General features: G+C 39.7%; 1 protein-coding gene across 1 annotated transcript; it reads right to left on the bottom strand.

The window, feature by feature from the left end:
- Positions 1–9,656: 9,656 nt before the first annotated feature.
- Positions 9,657–10,829, bottom strand: LOC111065809. Its single transcript, XM_022354231.2, has 2 exons — positions 10,717–10,829; positions 9,657–10,649 (listed from the first exon to the last, which is right to left on the bottom strand). The coding sequence occupies exons 1-2, from the start codon at positions 10,725–10,727 to the stop codon at positions 9,812–9,814; spliced, it is 849 nt and encodes a 282-aa protein (XP_022209923.2). The 5' UTR covers positions 10,728–10,829; the 3' UTR covers positions 9,657–9,811.
- Positions 10,830–22,106: the final 11,277 nt, after the last annotated feature.

The following is a 22,106-nucleotide window of genomic DNA, read 5'->3' as shown; positions in this document are numbered from 1 at the left end:
GGCAGAAAACGTTAGATAAGGTTTATGAGCAGTATTGGTTTGAACACATGTCCAAGTATGTACGAAAATTCGTAGAGAACTGCATAACATGCAAACTGTCAAAGCCTCCATCAGGAAAGATTCAAATGGAATTGCATCCAATTCCGAAAGTCGAAATACCGTGGCATACTGTGCATATTGATATAAGTGGAAAGCTGAGTGGTAAAAATGATACCAAGGAATATGTCATAGTGCAAATTGATGCGTTCACTAAATTTGTTCACCTATATCATACTTTGAATTTGGATGCAGAAAACTGTATTAAGGCTGTGAAATCGACCATATCGCTTTTTGGGGTACCTAATCGTATCATTGCAGATCAAGGCAGAAGTTTCGCTTGTGGACGATTTCGAGAGTTCTGTTCAATGCATAAGATAGAATTACATTTGATAGCGACAGGTGCAAGTAGGGCCAATGGCCAGGTTGAACGAGTCATGAGCACAATGAAAAGTATGTTGACAGCTGTAGAGACAGGTGAACGTTCCTGGCAGGATGCACTATGTGAAGTTCAGTTAGCCATGAATTGTACGACAAATAGGGTAACGAAATTTAGCCCGTTAGAACTATTGATTGGAAGAGAGGCTAGGCCAATGGGCTTGTTGCCTATAAATGATGAAGCTAAAGTGGATTGTAAGCAGGCAAGAGCTCAAGCCAAAGTAAATATGGAAAATAATGCGAAATATGAAAAAGGGCGAGTTGATAGGAATAAGGCCAAGATAGTAAAACACAAGGTTGGGGATCATGTCTTGCTTAGAAGTGAAGAACGTCATCAGACAAAATTGGATCCTAAATTCAAAGGACCTTTTGTGGTTGCGGAGTTGCTGGAAGGTGATCGATACCTGTTGAAATCATTGACCAGTAAGCGAACGTATAAGTATTCGCACGAGAGTTTGCGAAGTTTACCGGATGAGCAGATTTCTGACGAGAATGTTGAGAAAAACGACAGAGGTGAAAAAGACTCTGGTCGTAAGACCCGTTCTCGCACCTAAGAGAGGTGAAGAAAGCATCAAACGCAGGGGCTAGACTTAGTCAACAATATTCATGCCAGGTATGGGTGATGTTGTGTGATGGACTTTGGATCTGAGTAGATCGTGGCACAAGAGGTGCAAAGCGTCGCAAGGATGCGGCAAGAGCCTGTAACTGTGTTTTGATTACGAGAATAGCCAAATGGGCAGGTTTGCGCAGAAGAGTACGAGCTACTAAGACAGATGATCCAGGTCAAGTCGAAGGCACAAGTGTAGAACCGGAAGTGTTCTGACATGGCGTGTGGCGCGGCGGACATGGTGTTGCGAGTTTGATGTGACTCACTGTGAGAGATAAAGTAAGAAGCCTGCGAAACCGACATTTGAAGACACAATATATGAAGTTGTGTGCTGTTTGATTTATATTTTTGAATGATCTTGAAAGATGAAAAGAGAAGTAAAGTAAGAATGATACCAACCTAGTGTTACAGTATGCACACGAGGACGTGTGATAGTCAGGAAGGCCGTGTCGGAGATGTATAATGAAGATGTATGAAAACTGATGAAAATGTAAACAGAAATGTATAGAGTTAAGAAACTATGTCAATAAAGGAGAACAGAAACTACGCAGTAATTAATCCGTTGTTCCTTCTATTCACATTGTTGCTGAGAGCGAGGTTTGAGAACGAGAGAGAGAGTCGTCTCAGCCGAGTGTGGCGCGGTTGTGTGTACGATGCCTCTGAGAGAGAGGAGGATCAAAAGGGAATTGCTAAAGAGAGCAATTGGATGATGCAATACGGTGTTATGTATTGCGTAAGCGAAAAGAAGAAAACGAGAAGAGGAGTTTTCAGTTTGGTCACAGAATTGAAGGAGAGAACACATAGCCGCGACTCACTGCGCTCAAGTGCTACAATGCAGGAGGAAGAGCACCCAGATTTCCTGCCCCCGACATATATATGTTTAATTTTAAATAAATATTTTTGTATATTTAGATTAAAAATATTTCCTATAAATTGAATATAATATATTTAATATTTATTTTAAAAAGTTTGTATTTATATTTTAGTATATTCAGTGCCAAAACCGTTTTAGTTTCTATTAAATTTCTCTTAGATTCTTCTTCTGTTAAACTTTGCAAAATTTAAGCTCCAAAAAGAAATATCCAAAAACTAAAGATTCAGCGCAAAGAAATTCTAAAGAATATGCAGTTGAAGCTTTCATTTTCATATCCCCCCATTTCGTTCCATTTTCAATGCCCATTTGAAGTCTATCTAGATGCGGGGCTAATGAATGTCATTAATTTGCTGAAGTAAATGGTAAATGCAGTGCGCCTCCAGTGTCCCCCAGCGTTCCCCCGCGCCCCTAGCGTCCCCCAGTGTCACCCCACTGTCGCCCAGTGTCTGTGGTGTTTTTGGTTGGATTTTTATGCCGATTGAAATCGGATTAATAAATGAGCGTTGGGCAGAAAAATTCAATTAGACAGAAGGAAAAGCAGCAGCAAAAGCAAAGGAGAATCGAAAAATCAGGCCTTCAGTTCAAGCTCTCTCTGTGTGTGTATGTGTGTGTGTGTGTGTGTGTGTGTGTGTGTGTGTGTTGCTTAATAACCTGCAATTTTTCGTACCTTTAATACAATTATTTTTGAAACGAACACGAAGCGGACCCTGGGAACCCACTTAATGGGCAACGGAAAAGTCGTGGCAGGCTGCAGCCGGTGGAGATCATTTTTAAGGGCTGACATTTTGTGGTTGCAGCTGGTTGCCAGAGACCCAGAGACTGATTTATGTCTGCAGCAGGCAATGAGCAGGCAGTGAGGCAATGGCAACACGACACAGAAATCAATGAAAGAAATGCAGCAAAAAATAAATAAAATAAAAAGTGAAAGCAAAAGTAAAAGCGCCCGCCCACCTGATTTATGTTTACTATTTATTTCAAACATTTTGGCCCCCCTCACCCCAAGAGAGTTGAGGGTTATAAATCATATATGTATAAGCTCCACTCCCCGCCAATACCCTCCTTCACTTCTGTCTCTTGCCAAAACTTATCATTTATTCTGGCTTTTAATTAAAATTTAAAAAAACCAATTACAAGTGCGACAAGATTTAATAACAGCAGCAACAACAGCAACAGCAGCAGCAGCAGCGAAAAAAAAATGGGTTAAAATTACATAAATTTTGCAGAAAATATGAACGAAGCGGAAGAAGAAATGTGGCCTGGCCCGCACAGAAGATGAGAAATGGAAAGATGGAGAGATGACAGCGACAAGCACAAGAAGGAGACACACACACACACACACACACACGGGTTGCTTATAGCCCTGGACGTCATGTCCAGCAGGAGGAGCAACAGGAGGAGCAGCAGGAGGAGCAGCAGCAGTAACCAAAGCAGGAGATGGAGCTCTGCTGTAGCCAGTACCGTATGAAGTATGAAATTTTTGCGGTTACGCACACAAACATGGTTTATGTCCTACCCCTCCGACCACACACCACCCCCACCCAACCCTGCCCTGCCCTGCCCTGCCTTGGTCCATTGGCACATCAATGTCAGCGTGAGGGAGCAGGAAATGGTTGTGCTGGGGCGCGCTCATGTCAGAAGTTGGCAACACCACCACAGAACAGTTTGAGCTTTCGTTTTGGCGTTTTCCTGCAGTCACTCGACTGATTTAAAATGTTACCGTGTTATTTATACACGTACGTGGAACGCAGGGCAAGCAGGGTGGCTGGGGCGAAGGGGAGGGGCTGTCTATATAAACAGCAAGCAAGAGCAGAACGTACCAGAAGGAGCAGGAAAGTACAGCCAGAGCAGCAGCAGCAGCAGCAGGAAACAGCAGGACCCTCTCGCGTATATTCTTTATTTTTTTTTTCTCGCACATTTTTCATCGTTTGCTCTGCATGTCATGTGTATATATGTATATGTATAGCTGCAGGACGACAGCATCCTGCAAGTGACTGACTGCGACTTCAGGAGCAATAGCAATAGCCATAGCCAAAGCAGCGGGGCGAAAAAAAAAAAAAAGAAATAGCAGCAGCAGAACTGGGAGTAGAACTGAGAGTAGAAGGCCCAACCTTGACTGCTGCTCTTGCTGCTGCTTACTTTTATTTTTATTTTGTTCCCTGTCAAAAGAGAGATTTTTTCAAATTAACTTTTCATATATTTATGTACGTTTAAATTTGGTAGCTACACGACACACACACGCAACATATGTATACCATAAAGACACTGTTTCTAGGTTCCATAAACGTTTAGAGTTGTTGCAATGGCAACAACTTCAGGGAATTCGCCTGCCAAAATTGTATAACTAAAACTGAAACTCAAACTGACATTTCATTCACAGATTTTTTATTATTCCGGATTGGTCGTCTCATGCATTTTTCAAAGTGTTAAACAAAAATTTCGGGGCCCTACAAATATTTGATAGAGCAGGAAAAACTGTGAGAAAAGTAACCCGTGGGGACGCTGAAAAAAAAACTAGAGTGGTTTGGCGGCTCCTGTATTGATTTTCCTGCAACGTAATTCTAGATAAATTAAAAATCCAAAGTACACAGAACATTTTAATTAACATTCCAAGCATCAAATTACGCAATGGCATATGAAACTTTTTTTTTTGTTTGTCCACTCACCGTTCAAATTACTTTTGTCAGTCGCTGGGCCTGTAATTAAGCATGAAAATTGCGAGTAAGTACACACACACACACACACACATAACGGACAAAATCACAGTTTATTTAATTATGTATATTTATGAACAAGTTAGGTGCGGGGTAAGGGAGAAAGGTAGGAGCGGGCACTAATGGCCTATGTGAAATTTTGAATGCCCTGCATAAGTCGATTTGCACTTTACTATAAATAGAAAATAATAATAAATAATAGAAAACAAAAATGGAGAAATAGTAGCATTATTGATGGAGCTATTACGCTGCCATGCAAGCCCCGTGCATGCATAGAGACGGCGAGAGCAAAGCTATGCCAAAATGATGGCTGCAATTTACATTGTATTTTTTTTTTGTATTTATTTGATTTTTTCCTAGTGCTACAAGTGAAACTTATTTGTTTTTGTTGTTATTTTTACTGCTTTTTTTGGAATATATTTATATATATTTATTATTTCAATTTATATATATTTTTTATTTTAATTTATATATATTTATTATTTTCATTTATATATATTTTTTTTTATTTTAATTTGTTATTAACTTTTTTTTATATATATATATTTTTTTATTTTTTCAAGTTTTATAAATGTTTTTTAAATGTGTTTTTAAATTTTTCCTCTCTAATTGCCTTACCTTCTGGCTGCGACTGATCTGTCGTTTGATAAATATTAATATTAATTAATATTATTAATATTCTATGCAGTTAGAATCTTATGCAAAGCAACTACAACAAAAAGAAAACCATTTGGTTTTGTTCTATTGCTGGCTCGTTCTCTCTCCACAGCGTTGCTGCTCGTGTGGTTTCGTTCAGTCGTTCAGCTGTGCATTCTGCAGACTGCGCTGCCTTAAGGTGATCGTACGAACGAAGTACCCATTGCCACTGGGAGTATATTAGGCTGTGTGTGTGTGTGTGTCTATGAATGCGCTATCCAATGCGTTATTCCGCACTTAAATTACAAAACAAGAATCTAGTTTTATCGGTCTAATTTCTCTCTCCCACTCTTCTCCTTCTTTGCTTGCCCTAATTACAAAACTCTCTCTTCATAGCTCCAAATCCAAGACTTTCAAGAGCATTTAATTGTCATTCCCATGGCCACACCTCATTTAATACAAATGCAAAACGATGGCAAATAATTCCAAAAACAAAACAAGAAAAAATAAGGAATAAATAAAAGAAGAAAAAAAAAGGAATAAATAAAAGAATAAAAAGAAATAAATAAAAGTAGAAAAAAAGGAAGAAATGTGTGTCTATGAATGCGCTATCCAATGCGTTATTCCGCACTTAAATTACAAAACAAGAATCTAGTTTTATCGGTCTAATTTCTCTCTCCCACTCTTCTCCTTCTTTGCTTGCCCTAATTACAAAACTCTCTCTTCATAGCTCCAAATCCAAGACTTTCAAGAGCATTTAATTGTCATTCCCATGGCCACACCTCATTTAATACAAATGCAAAACGATGGCAAATAATTCCAAAAACAAAACAAGAAAAAATAAGGAATAAATAAAAGAAGAAAAAAAGGAATAAATAAAAGAATAAAAAGAAATAAATAAAAGTAGAAAAAAAGGAAGAAATAAAAGAAGAAAAAAAAAGAAAAATAAGTAAAAAAAAGGTAAAAAGAGATTAAAAAAAAAAAACAGAAAATGAAAATGAATAAGGTTAAAATATAGAGGGTAAAGATCTCATCACAGCTCATTGGACACTCGACCAAGGACTGAGTACAAATGAAATCCATTAACTTTATTAAGGGGCTTTAATTAGTTACACTCTCCCGCAGCCTGTCCCACGGTCCCCACTGTTTCTACTTTTCATTAATTACCGACGCGACCTGAGCTCCAGGGCAGCAGCAGCAGCAGCAGTGGTGGTGGGTGGTCGATCTCCCACTTAAAGACGCTTTTTTACCTCTTGATGGCTCGGCCGGCTGTGGCCTGTGGCCAAATGAATTCACAAAAAACAGCGACAAACAATGCGCGTGGGACAGAGACGGCAAAGACACTTTCAGAGTTTTGATTGAACACTCGCGCATTCCAAGTCTGACGTTAATCCTTGATTGGAGGGGTGGTGGTAGGGAGGGGGAGCGTGGGGCTGTGTCATTTTCGCTGACACTTCATTATGCGATTTTAATATCGAATATACTCGGCATACTCGTGAATATACCACATACAACAATGGTTTGAATGAGGGTCTTGGTGGGGACTTCGGGTGGGTCTTGGGATGGTCTTGGGGTGGGTCTTTGGGGTTCGTTTATCTTTCAATAAAATCTCATTTGGACCCTCGAAAAACGTTTGATCTTAATTAGTGTACTTGAATGTCTCCACTGTCGCTCTCCACTTGTCTCCACTTGTCTCCATCCTCTTATTTTCTGCTCTTGTCTCCATCTCTAACTTGAAGTTCCTTCGAGTGAGTATCGTGGCGAGGCGGTGGCGGCGGGTGGAGTGGCAAGGCTTTGCATCAGCAAAAATGACAAAATGTCGCAAATCACTCGAGAAAATGAATGGTGGGGCGGGGGGTAGCTGGCTGGCCTGCTCCTTCTTGATTGGCAACATTTTCCAACCGATTTTCCGCGTTGCTTCTGCCTGTTCCCTGCCCGTCTCCTTTTGTTTTTAAGCGGATTTCATTCGCATATTAATTGAAGTTTACACAGCAGCAAAACGTAGCCAGTAATTAAACCTCCTCCTCCTCCTCCTCCTCCCCCTCCCCACACACCACTCACCCCCTGACTAAAAGAAAATTCCAAACAGTGTGTATATGTACTGCTGGGGGGAAATTGGAGATTTAATGCTGTGGAGTGGGTTTTTCATGGGTTCATTGGGTCGTCGCGGCCGCGTCAAAATGTCAAACACGCTGCTGCTGCTGCTACCCCCTTCCCCTCACCAACCCCCAGCCTAAAATCTTTTAGTGTGTGGGGTAAATATTTTTCAATTAAAATCGCTGCCAGTCGGCTATTTGCCTCAGCACTTAAGCGACATGCATAAAAATTTAGTGGCGACTCGCCATCGTGTTGGGGCAGGGAAGGAGAGCAAATACCTTTCGTATTCGAATGTCACAGGCGAGCACTGTGGGGGAGGGAGGGGAGGCTTTAGAGCGAAAGGTAATTTGAGCTATACTTGAGTATAATATTTAATTAAAATATAGCAAAGAAATCTCCTTCGCGCTCTATCAGAGTTAATTACAGCACAAAGCTAATGACTCGAATTTGGTTATTTGATAAAAATATATGGAAATGGAAATTTAATTGAATTTTAATCGAAAACAAAATGAAATTAAATGAATCTAGATTTGAATCTGTAATCACGAAATATTTTTTATATTTAAAATAAATAAAATAAAATAAAATAAAAATTTAAAAGAGATTTCATATTTAAATCTCATATAAAAGAAATATATTATACATAAATATATTATATTTTAATTTTACTATTATATTATACATTAAATTTGTGCGAAATATTATTAAAATGAAATATGTAGGTATATTATATTTAATATGTAGGTATATTATATTTTTCATATTAATAGTATTTTCTACAAATTTAATGTATAATATATTATATTTTTCATATTAATAGTATTTTCTACAAATTTAATGTATAATACATTTCTTTTATATGAGATTTAAATATGAAATATATTTTATTTCATTTATGTTTATTATTTTATCTATTTTAAATATAAAAAATTAATTTGTTTTATAATTTAAGATTAAATATAGGCCGCATTAAAAATACTTTTTATATTTATTATTATTATTATTATTTATTTATTATATTTATATATAATTTACTTTTGTTTGTAATTTTTTGTTGTCTGAGTTTATGATCCGTTTTGTGCTCCTATCGATTCAACCAATTTCATGCTTTTTCAAGTAATGAAAACACTGTGTAAAAACTTTCAGTAACTATTTTCACACTTGAGTGCAAATGCTCAAAAAAAAAGAAACAACAAAATTTATCAAGCATACGCAGTGTTATCGACATATTTTTAGGGCGCCAGATGCCAGCAAACACAACACACCTAATTACCCCCCAAAAAAGGGAACAAAGAACAGACAGAAAAGCGTTGTATATCTTCCACAAATCGGCAGACAGCCCCTGCTGCCTTAATGCAGTGCTTAACTTTTCAACTGCAAAGCAAAGCGATGGCAGGACGAAGAAGGACCCAAGCAGCCAAGCACCCAAGGACCCAAAGCAAAGTGTCGATAATTACCTGTAAAAGTTTGAGCTGCACAAAAACCATTAGCAGCATAATGAGGCCTGTCTAGCATAGATTTGCCACGAGAACGGAAACCCCAAAACATTTCTATCCACAGGCAGCATGGCATGGCACAGCACGGCACGGCGCAAAATCCCATTTGCTCTAGAAACACAGAGAAAAATTAACGAAAACTTTCGCCCATTTGAACTTGGGTGGGGGGGGTTTCGGGAGTGCAAGTGGTGTAGTGTAGCAGCAGGGGCAACAATAATGGCAACAGCCACACTTGACTGGCGTTGAGTGGTTCATAATTAAAGGGGGAAAACCCCAAAAAAGCCTTGAACTCATTTTTGGGCTAAACTATGGGGTCCTGTGGCTGTTGCTGCTGTTGCATTGCGTGCAGCTGGCCACAAAACTTGGCCAAGTTGCAGCCAAAGCCACAAGCACAATTGTTGCCACACGCACACACACACAAACACAGCGTCGTCGACTGTCGACACAGTCAAGTGGAGTGGAAAAACGCCTATGGGGTGGGCGTGTCCTCTGGCCAAGGGTGCAAGCATCGCACTAGTTTCTTATTCATATTTTTCCCCTCAAGCCACAACATTTCCATGGCCTTTAATTACCATCTTGAAAGCCAAGCCAAGCCAAGCCAGCTTTCTGCCACGCATAATATCTTAATACAGAAAAAGCCACTGGGATTGCCGTTGGGCTAAGCTTTAGAGCAGCAAAATTAATGCAGAATTAAATGCAAAAACAAAAAATATATATATAAATATCTAGGCTGACATTTTATTAACTATTCATTTAGAATGTCATTTTATTAAAATTAATTTTTTTTGGGGGGGGGGGGCTTAATCTGCGAATTAAGCCCTAAAACACAACCATTGAGATACTTCCTCGATTTGCTTGCTTGAAGTATCTCCGGGCTCCAAAAACAACCCCAAAAAAAAAAAAAGGAAAAGAAAATCTACTTTGGTGGTTCCTTGGCCTTGCCCTCAGCTTCCTTTGCCTGGGCTTGCTTCTTGGCCTTGGATTTCTCCTGTGCTTTCTTTTCATCCTTTTCCTTGGCCTCTGCCGTTGCCTGCTTTTCGGCAGCCGCCTTCTTATTCTTCTTGTCCGCCTCAGTCAAGTCGACAACATCCTTTTGGGTCTGCTCACCGGTATTTAGCAGGGTCATGCCTGCAGCCAGGACAAAGGTCAACAGCACAGCCGCATAGCCAGTGGCATAGATCGCCGGCTTGGTGAGGAACATATCCAGATGCCAGATCAAATGACGCGTGCCAGCGACCACATGATAGGCGAACGGAAAGATCATCACGAACTTGACGCCACTCACAATGTTCGGACTGCACTCGCACTTCTTCACCTCCTCCGCCCACTCGGCAAGGCTGCGCTTGGAGAACAAACCGGTGAGACCCAGTGCCCAAACGGCCAGCGTCATGGCAAAGCCGGACATGCGCAGCAGGATGGAGAGCACCGATGTCAGCTGTTTCTTGTAGATCGACAGAGCGGGCGAGAGTATGCGTCCCAGTCGCATATTGCGATCATCGTAGCCAAGCTCTGGCGCAATCCTGGCCTTAATTATCTTCAGGATAATGCCCGTCGGCGGCAACTCAACGACTGCTGCTCCGGCTCCGCTTCCACCGCCTGCAGCTGACGGCGGCGGTGGCGGCGGCGGCTTGGCGCACAGATAGCGAAATGTGTTCAGCATCGGTATCAGTCTGGCCCTCATCACTGGCTTTTGGCAGCTAAGCATGTGATTTAAGTAGGGCGTGCACCGCGGCAGCGTGCGTGTGACGAAACGTCTTGGGAGGTAAGGGCAGAGAGCGTTTTAGGGTGCACTTTAGGGCGCTTTTCTTGCGGTGTACTTACCCCGCATACATTTTGAAAAGAAAATTTTAGTTTTGGTTTGTGGCTCAAGTGAGAAATGTGTTTCTAGTGAAATAACAGCTAAGAATGAATTTTAGAAGTAAACTGCGATGCGAATGTGATTTGTTAAACGAAGCAAAAGCTACTTTGATTTACGAGAACTGCCCCCAGTCGGTACTCGGTACTTGGGTGGGTGGGTTGCTTCGAACACTTCGACAAAGCGTCTTCATTCATTTGCAGATTCAACTTCCCATTCGATGTTCTGCTGTAGAGCACGAGAGAGCACTGCAACAACAGAAAAGCTTTGGGTTGTGAGCTTTGGGTTTGTGCTTTGCTTTGCTACCTGCGTGAAGTCGACAGATCAGTCGCAGGCAGCAACCCAATGTAAATTCCAGCAACAACAGTTTTGCGTAGTTCCCTTTCAGCGTCTCCTTCGCCTTTCGAGCGTGCAAGCGATTGCCAGGCAGAGGAACAGCCAACCCATCGAGCATTGTGTTTATCTGTATTAAGCGCAGGGTGAGATCAGCGTCGGGGGAATTGCACTGTAAATTTTAATAAGAATTTCTGGCATTTTGGGACATGAAAGAATAGGCAGGGACTTGCAGGCAAAGGCAGAGAATAGTCGTATGCTATTTGTCTGCATATTTTGATGCAAGCAAAGCTCCTATATATTTTTGGGGTTATTTATTTTCGTTGATTTTAATCCACAGTTGATAACTTCAATTATAAACATCTAATTGAAACGTTAGCTTAAAAAATAGAAATATAAGTAAATATATACATACATACATAGATATCCATGTGTATAAATAAAATTTAAAATATAAAATAAAAAGTGTAAATATTTAATCAATATTTAATATTAATATTAAATATTAATATTAAATATATTAATATTTAATATTAATATTTATTTAAGATTAATATTTAATATTTATTTAATATTAATATTTAATATTTATTTAATATTAATATTTAATATTTATTTAATAATCATATTTAATATTAATATTTATTTAATATTTATTATTAAGATTTATTTAATATTTATTATTAATATTTATTTAATAATCAATATTTAATCATATTTGTTATGCCGAAATCGTTTCTTTTATTTGCCGTCCTATTAAACCTGATGTCGTTACATGTGTATTTCCCCCCTGATATCTATAGACGTTCACATATAGTAACTGCAGCAGCCAGCCACATACGCATTGAGAGCTTGAGCAGCCCTTCAATGTATTTTATGGATTAGAGTTTCGGTTCATTAGTTCATTACGTGAGGCAGAAGAGGCAGGAGCGGCTCTGCTGCTGTTGCTGTTGCTGCCTTCTGTTTCTGTTTCAACATTCAAAGACCTCTTGTGCTCGGACATTGTAATGTGATGCCAGCGCCAGAGAGCTAAGGCCAAAATACTGCCAAAATAATTATGCAGGTAGCCAGCCGTGGTAGGGTGGTAGGTAGCCATGGCTACCAATGGTGCAACAGCCAGCAACCAATACGTTTGGCAAACACGGCCTAAGTATTAATTAAATATTAAGGCTAAGGATACGTACAGAGGAGAGGGCCGCTAGCTGCACTTCATTCTCTCTCTTGCTGTCTCTCTCTCTCTCTCTCTCGTTCGTTCGTACTGTTTCTCTCTCTGTGTGTGATTGTTGCATTTGTCAATTGTTTGATTTTCATTAAAACCACTCAACCGATATGCTTATCTTAATTATGAGATTTTGCCATAATATTTGCATTAGATGGGAGGCAGCCAGTGCCACCTGCTGCAATCCCAGCCACCCCTGCAACTGCATAATGTGGCAATGCATCTCTGTCTCTGTCTCTGACACTGACTGCTGCCTGCTGTCTGCTACCTGCACTGACTGCTGCATCTCCTGTTTTGTGGCTGCCTGCCGCATCGTATACGTAATGCAGCAAGAATATTCAAGTGTAACAATGGCCACGCCCCCTGCCTGCCTGCTGTTAGCTCCTACGGGTCAAGGATTTTGTGCTTGGCGCTTGGCCCTTGCCCAACCCCGCCCCGCCCCAGCCCCAGCCCCTGCCCTTGCCAGCTGTTATCGTTGGTAAATTTTTTAACTGCAATAATTATACGGCAATTAGCCAAATGTTCAATAATGCAGCAGCATTTTCCCCAGGCTCCTAGGCACCCAGGCACCCAGCTTTCGGCTTTGGGTTCCACTTTTTTCGCACAGCTTTTCCACTTTTCCTCTTAGCTCTGGGCGGGCAGCCGTTACACTCATTTTTCGACTACTGCAATCGGCGGGGCTAAAACTTCTAATTGCCATTAGCGCACTTTACTTTTGCTGCTGCTGCTGCTGCTGCTCCCTATGAGGAGTTGGTGGGTGGGCGCTGTGGGTGCTGCAGGTAAGCGCGTAATTAGACCGCGCCGTTAGCTGCCGCTTGGGTGGGCTGCTGCTGCTGCTGCTGCTGGCTGTGTCTGTAATTTAGTACTAATGGCGCACTTAAAGTGCAGGCAATTATTGTAGACCTATGCACGTACCCCTACCCGCCCTTCTATACTACATATATATATATATATATATATATGTATATACCCCTCGGTGCAACCACTGTTCGCGCTCGAGTGGTTTCAATAACAGGGATCGTCCGCCGTCAGTCGCCTAGTCAATCTATTGGGGCAGGCGTAAGCTATGGCGGCTGTCCTCGAGCTGTTTCTGTAGCTGTGTTCGTGTTCGTGTTCGTGTGTTTGTGGCATGAAGCTTAAGTGAAGAGGCTGCTGCTGCGGCAGAGGTTTGAGCTGCGCTTTGAGTGGTGTGGCGCGGGGGGACTGGTTCCTGTTGGCTCGTGGCTGGGTGATACTGTTAATACGTTGCCGCCAAGCAAAACAACAATCTGCTCCTCCAATGGCGCTCAACGGCTGTAATCCAACAATGAAAATGGTGCCTTATTACGTCAAGCATCCCCAGGCAACAACACACACACACACACACACACACACACACACATATGTACATATTATGTGCAGCTGTAACTCTGACTATTAGCTGAAGTATCTGAAGTATATTTCATTAATTCTTATTCCAGAAATACCCAGCAAGGCGCAACAATTAATCTTCTTCTCTCTCTCTCTTTCGCTCTGTTCTCTCTTTGAAAAAAATTCACAATTTTCATTCAGTTAAAGCCGCTACAAAAATCGCTCCGCCAAAGCTCACGAATATCCTCCAAACAATTTTGCTGTTGCTGTAAAATGCAAACATTTTTTGTTTTTGTTTTGGCCAAGGACCTCTCTCTCTCCCGCGGCATCCTGGTTGCCAAACGTCGCGTAGTTAAGCTGTGAAATAGTGCACAAAAAAACGAGGGGGGGACAACAACAAAAAATACCAAGTAGAATCGAAAATCAAAACTTGTTTTTGCGCCCGTGCTGCATGCCACAACCCATGCTGCCTGACTGCCTGCCTGCCTGCCTGCCTGCTTGCCTGCCTGCCTGTCAGTCATATAAATCTTATTGAACAAAAGTTTGAAATACTAACACTTGCTGCCGCTGCCACTGCCGCTGCCGCCGCCGCCTGCTGCAACAGACAGTGGCAAAGGGGGCAGGCAGCCCTATAGATGGCTGGCAATTTACACGTACGTCGGATAGCACTGGGGTCCCAGTGGCAGTGGCAGTGGCACTGGCATCACCGACAATCAGTCCATAACTGTGCTTTTATGTGCCAGTTCACTGGAGACTAATGCCACATCGCGCGCTATCGCTGCGAAATATGTATGCAAAAATCAACTCCAGTTCCAGCAGCAGCAGCAGCAGCAGAAAATGTTGCTCCTGCTGTAGAAATTCCTGGGCTCTATTCCTGGGTCTCTATTCCCAAACAATATGCACTTTTTTTGAGCACTTTCTTTTTTTTTTTTCTTTTTTTTTTATGTGGGGAAAAAACCAAGTTTTGACAAGCTACTGCTGCACGGGCCAGGGATGGGGTGGAATGGGCGCATGGCTGGTAAAACAAAGTGATGTGTGCGGCATGTCTTGATTTGCATAAGCTTCGGCCTGGCATATACTCCTCCGCCTGCTGTCTCCTGCTGATCCTGCTGTCTCCTGCTGCTCCTGCTACTCCCCTTTATAGACATTTGTGTGTGCTGTTTTTTTTATGACAGGGCGACAATCGATAGATGGAAGGAATGCATACCCTGGGTCTCCCTGCTGATGCTGTACTGCGGGGACTCATCAATCAACATTTCATATGGACAATGGCTCAGGCCACACACGCCAAAAACCCTGAACCCTGCTGCAAAGCAATTGGCGGGGCTTTCGCTTAATTAAAATTCATGCGCTTTTTGGTATTTATAAATAACATTTTGCTGATGCTGATGCTGCTGCTGCTGATGCCGCTGCTGCTGATGCTGCTGATAGATAGGCCCGTAGCATAAGCCAGACAAAAAAAAAAAAAACTAAGCGAAAGGCAACGAATAAAATAAACGAGACACGTTTAAGTGGTAAGCAAAAATGGATATGCGGCAAAATACCAGCACAGATACAGGCTGAAGAAGGCATTTTCGCTCGCTATTGCTTGAGATTTTGAAGCTTCAAAGCAGAGAGCTAGACAACATAGAGAGCCGCTTCGATATCTACAAGATTGCGATTGCGAACAGACTTAAAACAGACTTAAAACCTTCTGCAGCAAAATACCTCGAGTGAGACTCCAAATTGCAACTGTTCGTCAACCAATCCAAATCAACAAAAATAAAATATAAATTTAATAATAATATAAATAAATATAATATATAATATAAATAAATAAATATAATATATAATATAAATAAATAAATATAATATATAATATAAAAACAAAAATATATAAAATATAAAATAAAATAAAAATAATAAAATACAAACAAAATAAAATAATGCTCAATGTAATTAGGGTGTAGCTTAAATGTTGCTTGCACGTAGCGTAGGCATAAATGTCACGTAGTTTTAATGTAGAATAGTTCTAGATTTAATGGAATGTATATAGATTTAGACACAGCTGTAGATGTAGCTTTATAAGTAGACCGGCTGTAGATTTGAATGCAGCTTGAATGATCGTTTTTGAGCGCTAATTGTATACGATTTAGATATCTTTATTTACTGCACACATCTTTCCATCGTTTCTCATTTACTCATTCCATTCTACTATTATTAACATGCCACGGCTTGAACTTGTGCACAACTTTTCTGCCGTTATTTTCATATGTAGGTTATATTTATTTAGAATATTTATTTATATTTAAATCAAATTAAATTTCATTGCATATTAAGGTTAAATAAATTTCCTAAAAATTTAATATTTATTTAGAATATTTATTTATATTTTGTATACGATTTAGATATCTTTATTTTCGATTTACCCATTTACTACTCATTTACTCATTTCATTCTACTATTATTAACATGCCACGGCTTGAACTTGTGCACAACTTTTCTGCCGTTATTTTCATATGTAGGTATATTTATTTAGAATATTTATTTATATTTAAATCAAATTAAATTTCATTGCATATTTATGTTAAATAAATTTCCTAAAAATTTAATATTTATTTAGAATATTTATTTATATTTTGTATACGATTTAGATATCTTTATTTTCGATTTACTGCACACATCTTTCCATCGTTTCTCATTTTCTAATTTCATTCTACTATTATTAACATGCCACGGCTTGAACTTGTGCACAACTTTTCTGCCGTTCAATTTATTCAGCTGTCGATTTTGTGTGTGTTTGGTTTTGTATATTTTGGATTTTTTTTTTATTTCTGTTTTGTTTTTTATCTTTTTTTTTGTATTTTCTGTTTTGTTTTTTCACCTTTTTTTGTGTTTTTTCTTCGTTTCTTTTCATGTTTTTTTTGTACATTTTTGTTTTGTGTTGTTTGTCATTGACGATGGTGGCGGCGTCGGCGGCGGCACCCAAAGCGCTCATAAATCAAAAAAAGCTGTTGTTTGCTTGCACTCCAACTCTCTCTATCCCTCTCTGGCTCTGTCTGTGTGGGTTTTGTGTGTGATGTGTGTATAAATCACAAAGCATGTCCTTTGCCAATACAAACACAATTGAGCATGCATATGCAGCAGCGATACAGACAGAGACAGCACACGATAGAGTGAGAGAGAGTGAGAGACGGATCGAAAAAAGTAGTCAAAGAAATTGCGTTAAAAAATTTGATTAAAAAGTTTGTCGCCGTCGTCTGTGTGTCTGTGTGTGTGTGTGTGTGACAGTTACAGACACACACAGACAGAGGGGCAGTATGGAGAAGCATGGTGTCCAGTGTCCCATTGTGCTTATCGATACGCGGCCATTGGCATTGTGACCCTTACTGACACCCAGCCCCCCCACCCACCGGTTTGTTCTGTCCCCTGCCACATACATAAATCTTTCAAAAGCCATGCAACAAACCAGAGGCATGAGGCAAGAATTCAATTTTTACAACTGACAACCGAGACACCACAAACCACAAAAGAAATGCCGCCCGCAAAGGTAAGGATTGCCTCCACAGATTGGGGTTGTGGGACGGTGGAGGGCTCTGGGAAAAACTCGGCTTATAATTAGTAAAAGAAACGTTTTGTCAGGAGTCAACTTCTCCTGTCAATTGCAAATGTTACTCTCTCTCTCTCCCTCCCTCTATCACACTCTCCCTCTCCCTCTCTACCTCTGTCTCCCTCTTCCTTCATCTCTGATTGTGTGACCCACTAATTGGCATAGAACCGTTGGAAAAACTTTTACCACACACACACACCCATACACAATTTGAGCATTGCGTTGCCCGTGTCACACCTGTCGTATGCGCAATTAAAAGTTTTCGTTCCCTTCGTTGGTTGTGCACTCTCCCTTTGTAGGCTGGGTATTACGAATTTGCGTAGATTTTTGAGCAGTGAGAAACATTTTAAATAATAACAGAGAATATACACAGTGGAAATTTTCATATTAAAATTTTGGGTTTAATTTGTATGAATAGAAAATTAATTTGCAACGTGAATGGAAATTCAAAGCAGATATAATTTGCACTTGCATTTTGACATTAATATAAAAACATTTGTTTTATATATACATAATATGTACACATATTTTCAATTTAAAACAAAATAGTTTCTATTTAAAATAAATATATTTCATATTTAAAATAAATATATTTCATATTTAAAATAAATATATTTCATATTTAATAGGTTCCTACAAATGTAATATTTATTTAGAATATTTATTTATATTTAAATCAAATTAAATTTCATTGCATATTTAGTTAAATAAATTTCCTAAAAATGTAATATTTATTTAGAATATTTATTTATATTTAAATCAAATTAAATTCCATTTAATTGCCTCATTTTTCTTTATAACAAGGGAATATTAAATTTTAATGTGGGTTATTTTGTTCTGTTTTGACTATGTCAGCGTTTGGCAGCAACCCTTAGCATCAGAATTTTCTGTATATTTATTTATTATTCTGCCGAATATATCACACAGGGTATCCTCGCCATCGTGGCACCCCAAATCTAACCTTCATTACTTGTGTGTGTGTGTGTGTGTTGTTTTTTTGCTATCCAAAGTGTTGTCGTAATTGTCATTCTATATAGGAAAATGCATTGCAGAAAATGTAGAAAATGTTTAGCCACGATCTGTCCTTGCTCTCATTTGTGTCTGCTGTATGTGACGGGCTGACTCTCTAATGAAATTAGCATTGTTATCGAGGCTCCCCGCCCCAGGCGTGGGGCGTGGGGTAAAGCCGCAAAGAAGCAGCAAAAAGGATTGTTGCAGGCAAAAACCACACACCAGCAACAAGTTCAAGGTTCGGTTTCTCTCTCTCTCTCAGTCTCCCTCCCTGCCTGTGTGTGTGCGGCGCTAACAAGCATTTTCCTACTCATATCCACAAAGGAAATAGGTTTTCCGTTGCATTTGTTACCAAAAAAAAAAAAAGAGAGAAAAAGGGAGAGACACAGCAGGAAATGGAGGAGCGGGCAAGAGAAAGAGAAAGCCAACCAAAGTTTAGGCTGTGTGGAAAGAAAATCACGTCGCAACGTGGTGTGGCATGGCAGGCAGGCAGGCAGCAGCAACGAAAGTGCGTTGCAATGGCCAAAAAAAAAAAATAGTTTAATGTCAGCCTGAAAGTATGCACTGGCCCTACTGATTGGTGCTTGCAACATGCTGGGGGCATGGGGCATGGGGCGGCAAGCCAGCATAGTCCTGTGGCTCTGTGTGGTTTGCTTTTGGCTTAGACCGGAACCTACGTAGTAGGTAAACTTTTAAGCTCGACTGCGTGGAGCGGGTGGGTGGTGTGAAGTGATGGCTGCTCTTCCTCTTTGCTGTGGCATGTGGCAGTATCTATAACTATATTCCAATAAAGGAAACCTTTCGATACGCCACTCCCAACACTTGACAATCAGCTGACGAATGCAGCGACGCGTCGTTTGCGTCGTTGCGTCGCTTCGACGCTTTGTTGTTGCTGTGTGGCATGTGTGGCACTCTATCAAGGCGGTTCGTTCGGCAGGCTGCGTCTGTGTGTCTGCTTCTGTGTCTGTGTCTGTCCTTGGCAGTTTTCGTGGCTGAGATTGCATGATAAATATGCGAATCCGTCAACACAGCACACAGACAACACACACACATTCAATAGGTGCGAGTGCAAGTGTGTGTGTGTGTGTGTGTGTGTTGTGTGTGTGTAAAGGAGCGTTGTAATTGAAATCGCATCGAGACGTGAAATGAAACGTAAAGTCATCGAATCAATTGAAATGAAAATTAAATTAAATGCATGCGCCGCTCATACATTTATTCATATGTGTGCCTCAGACATCAGACTCAGACGACGCATACACTCATACTCATACTCGCATTCCCCCACCCCCACCCCACATTCACACATTCAAGTTGAATACACTAACACATACGAGGCGAGTCGAGTCGAGTCGAGTCGTGCACATCAACTCGAATCTTAATTAAACACGGATACGCATATTGAGTTCCTTGAAAGGCAAAAGCAATCGACTCACTTCTCTCTCTCTCCCTCTCTCTCTCTCTCTCTCTCCTTTCTGTGTGTGAGAACAGTGAAGAAGAATACAGAGAAAGAGAGAAAGAGAATGGGAGAGAGATTGAGATTGAGGAAGAAGCAAAAGAAGCAGAAATTATTGAGCAGAGAAGGTAGCGAAAAAAACTTTTGCCTTTACGATTTTGCTTTTCAGCTGAAAAATTCATGTTGTACATACATACATACATATGTACATATATTTACATATGTAGATACATATGTACATACATACATATGTATGTACATATGTACACTTTTGCCCATAATATTCTTTATGTATGATATTATCGACAGGCGACGAACAAAATTCAGAGCAAAACCCTAAACTAAAAGCAGACAAAATATTGGAAAATAAAATTCAAATTATTACAACCCATTTTTAAGTTTGATGTTGATTTTTCCTATAGCATTCCTTGCTTCATTTTTCTCCGTTTTTTCATCTCGCAAAACATAACAGAAAATAAAATAAAAATAAATAAAATAAATCCAAACTGAAAAGCTCCACTTTTGCTAGCAGAAAAAATACTTTAGAAAATACTAATCAAACTTAAACTATACTAGTAACATATACTAAGAGTATACTTAGTCTGCTAAAATAATTCCCTATGCATCATAATGAGTAGGAAAAGCCTTAAGCTAGTACTCGTACCATAAATAGCCATAAATAAATGTGATCTGAAGATTGCCACAATAAATACAAAAGTTTCTCCGTTGCCTCTAGTATTAATTTATGTGACACTTTTGTAGCCTGTACTTTATCATTACATTGAATACATATACATGCATACATATGTATGTACATTTGTATTTTCATATACATATGTACATATAGACTTAATGACTCTTTGGCATGCGTCTTTCTTCATTCTACTGCTCCAGCTCCTCCTTCTTTGCTTGCAGCGAGAGAGAAACTTTTCCACACACACACACACTCCAAAAAAAAACCCCCATGGACTGTGGCCAAGGCCAAAGTTTTTTTGCTTCTTCAGCAATCTGTTTCCATATTCCTTAATAAATTTTATAATTCTACTGATTTTATTACTTTTAATTTTATTAACTTGAACTTAGCTCTGTGTGGAAATTGTGCAAAGCTGTACACACACACACACACACTCGCATGTTTTGTGTGCATGAAAATTTATGAAATGAAATGAAATGTTTGTCTAGCAAAATGATTGATTGGATTGATTGATCGATGAGCGTTGTGGTGAGTGCGAATGCGATGGCGAATGTGGAGAGTGGCATGTCTTTGATGTGAATTCGGTTTTGAGGCTGCTTCTAATTGAGCGTGAACTTTTTGCCTCCCCCCCGCCCCATTACCAAACAGCTCTTTGCCAAGCAAAGAAAACCGCAGCCACGCCAAACTCGAGTGAGTTTTATTCAAAAAATTGAAAGCCGAATTGATGTCTGTATCTCGTGAACGTGTTTTTTTTTTTTGTCAAATGAATGAATGGAGAAGCATTGTATTTATTTAGGCAAATAAATGCCTAAAGAAAGCTGCAAATGAAATTTTCGGTGGTTTTAAAGCAAATGCTTTTAACGACATTGCCACTGCCACTGCCATTTCCATTGCTTGCACAAATTGGCTTTGAGGTAAAAATACCACAAAACAAAACAACAAAAAGAAGAGAAAGAGAAAAAAAACCATACAAAAATACAGATCCAGGAGACAGATTCAGATTCAGAAGAAATCTAATAAAGCAGACTTCTGGCCTGGCCATCAAATCGAATTGGAAGCTCATCCAATCGACGCATAAATTTATGACATATGCACACACAACACACACACAGTGTGGCAGCCATATGATGTGGCATTCCATAGCATACCCTTCTGACATCATCTGCCCACAGGTAATGCCATTACCAGGGCCCAATCGCATTTGCAATGTCCACTCGTTCACTCGCAACAGATAGATGTACTCGTCGCATGAGTACTCGAATAAATATATGCAGCAAGACCTGTGGCCAGTGGATGGTCAGCGAAGTGGATCAGCAGCAGCAGCAGGCGGAAAAATATGGAATGGGTGGTGAAAAAAAGTGAAACTAATTTTCCACTTTGCAGCACAATTTAAGCCAATGAATCTCTGAAGCTTAAAGTTTAGAGTTAGGCAACCAAAAGAAACTGTAATAAGTGAATGATTGTTGGCAAAAGGCACATACATATGCACATCATAAATACATACATACAGATGTACTATGTCGAAATTTTAAACCAAAACAATTATTTGTCTTTTGGAAAAGTACTAAGAAAAATTCTAGAAAATATCTGAAAATTTATATCCGAGAAACACCAGCATTAAACTAAAAAACTGCCAGGAAAAATTATTAAATATTCAAAAAGCATAAATTTATCAGAAAGAATAGTAGAGAACTACCAGATAATACA

This window comes from Drosophila obscura, unplaced genomic scaffold (assembly GCF_018151105.1).
Source record: "Drosophila obscura isolate BZ-5 IFL unplaced genomic scaffold, ASM1815110v1 contig_4, whole genome shotgun sequence".
Lineage (NCBI taxonomy): Eukaryota > Metazoa > Arthropoda > Insecta > Diptera > Drosophilidae > Drosophila > Drosophila obscura.
The sequence above is the reverse complement of the archived record's forward strand: the minus strand, read 5'-3'. Positions and strand labels throughout refer to the sequence as shown.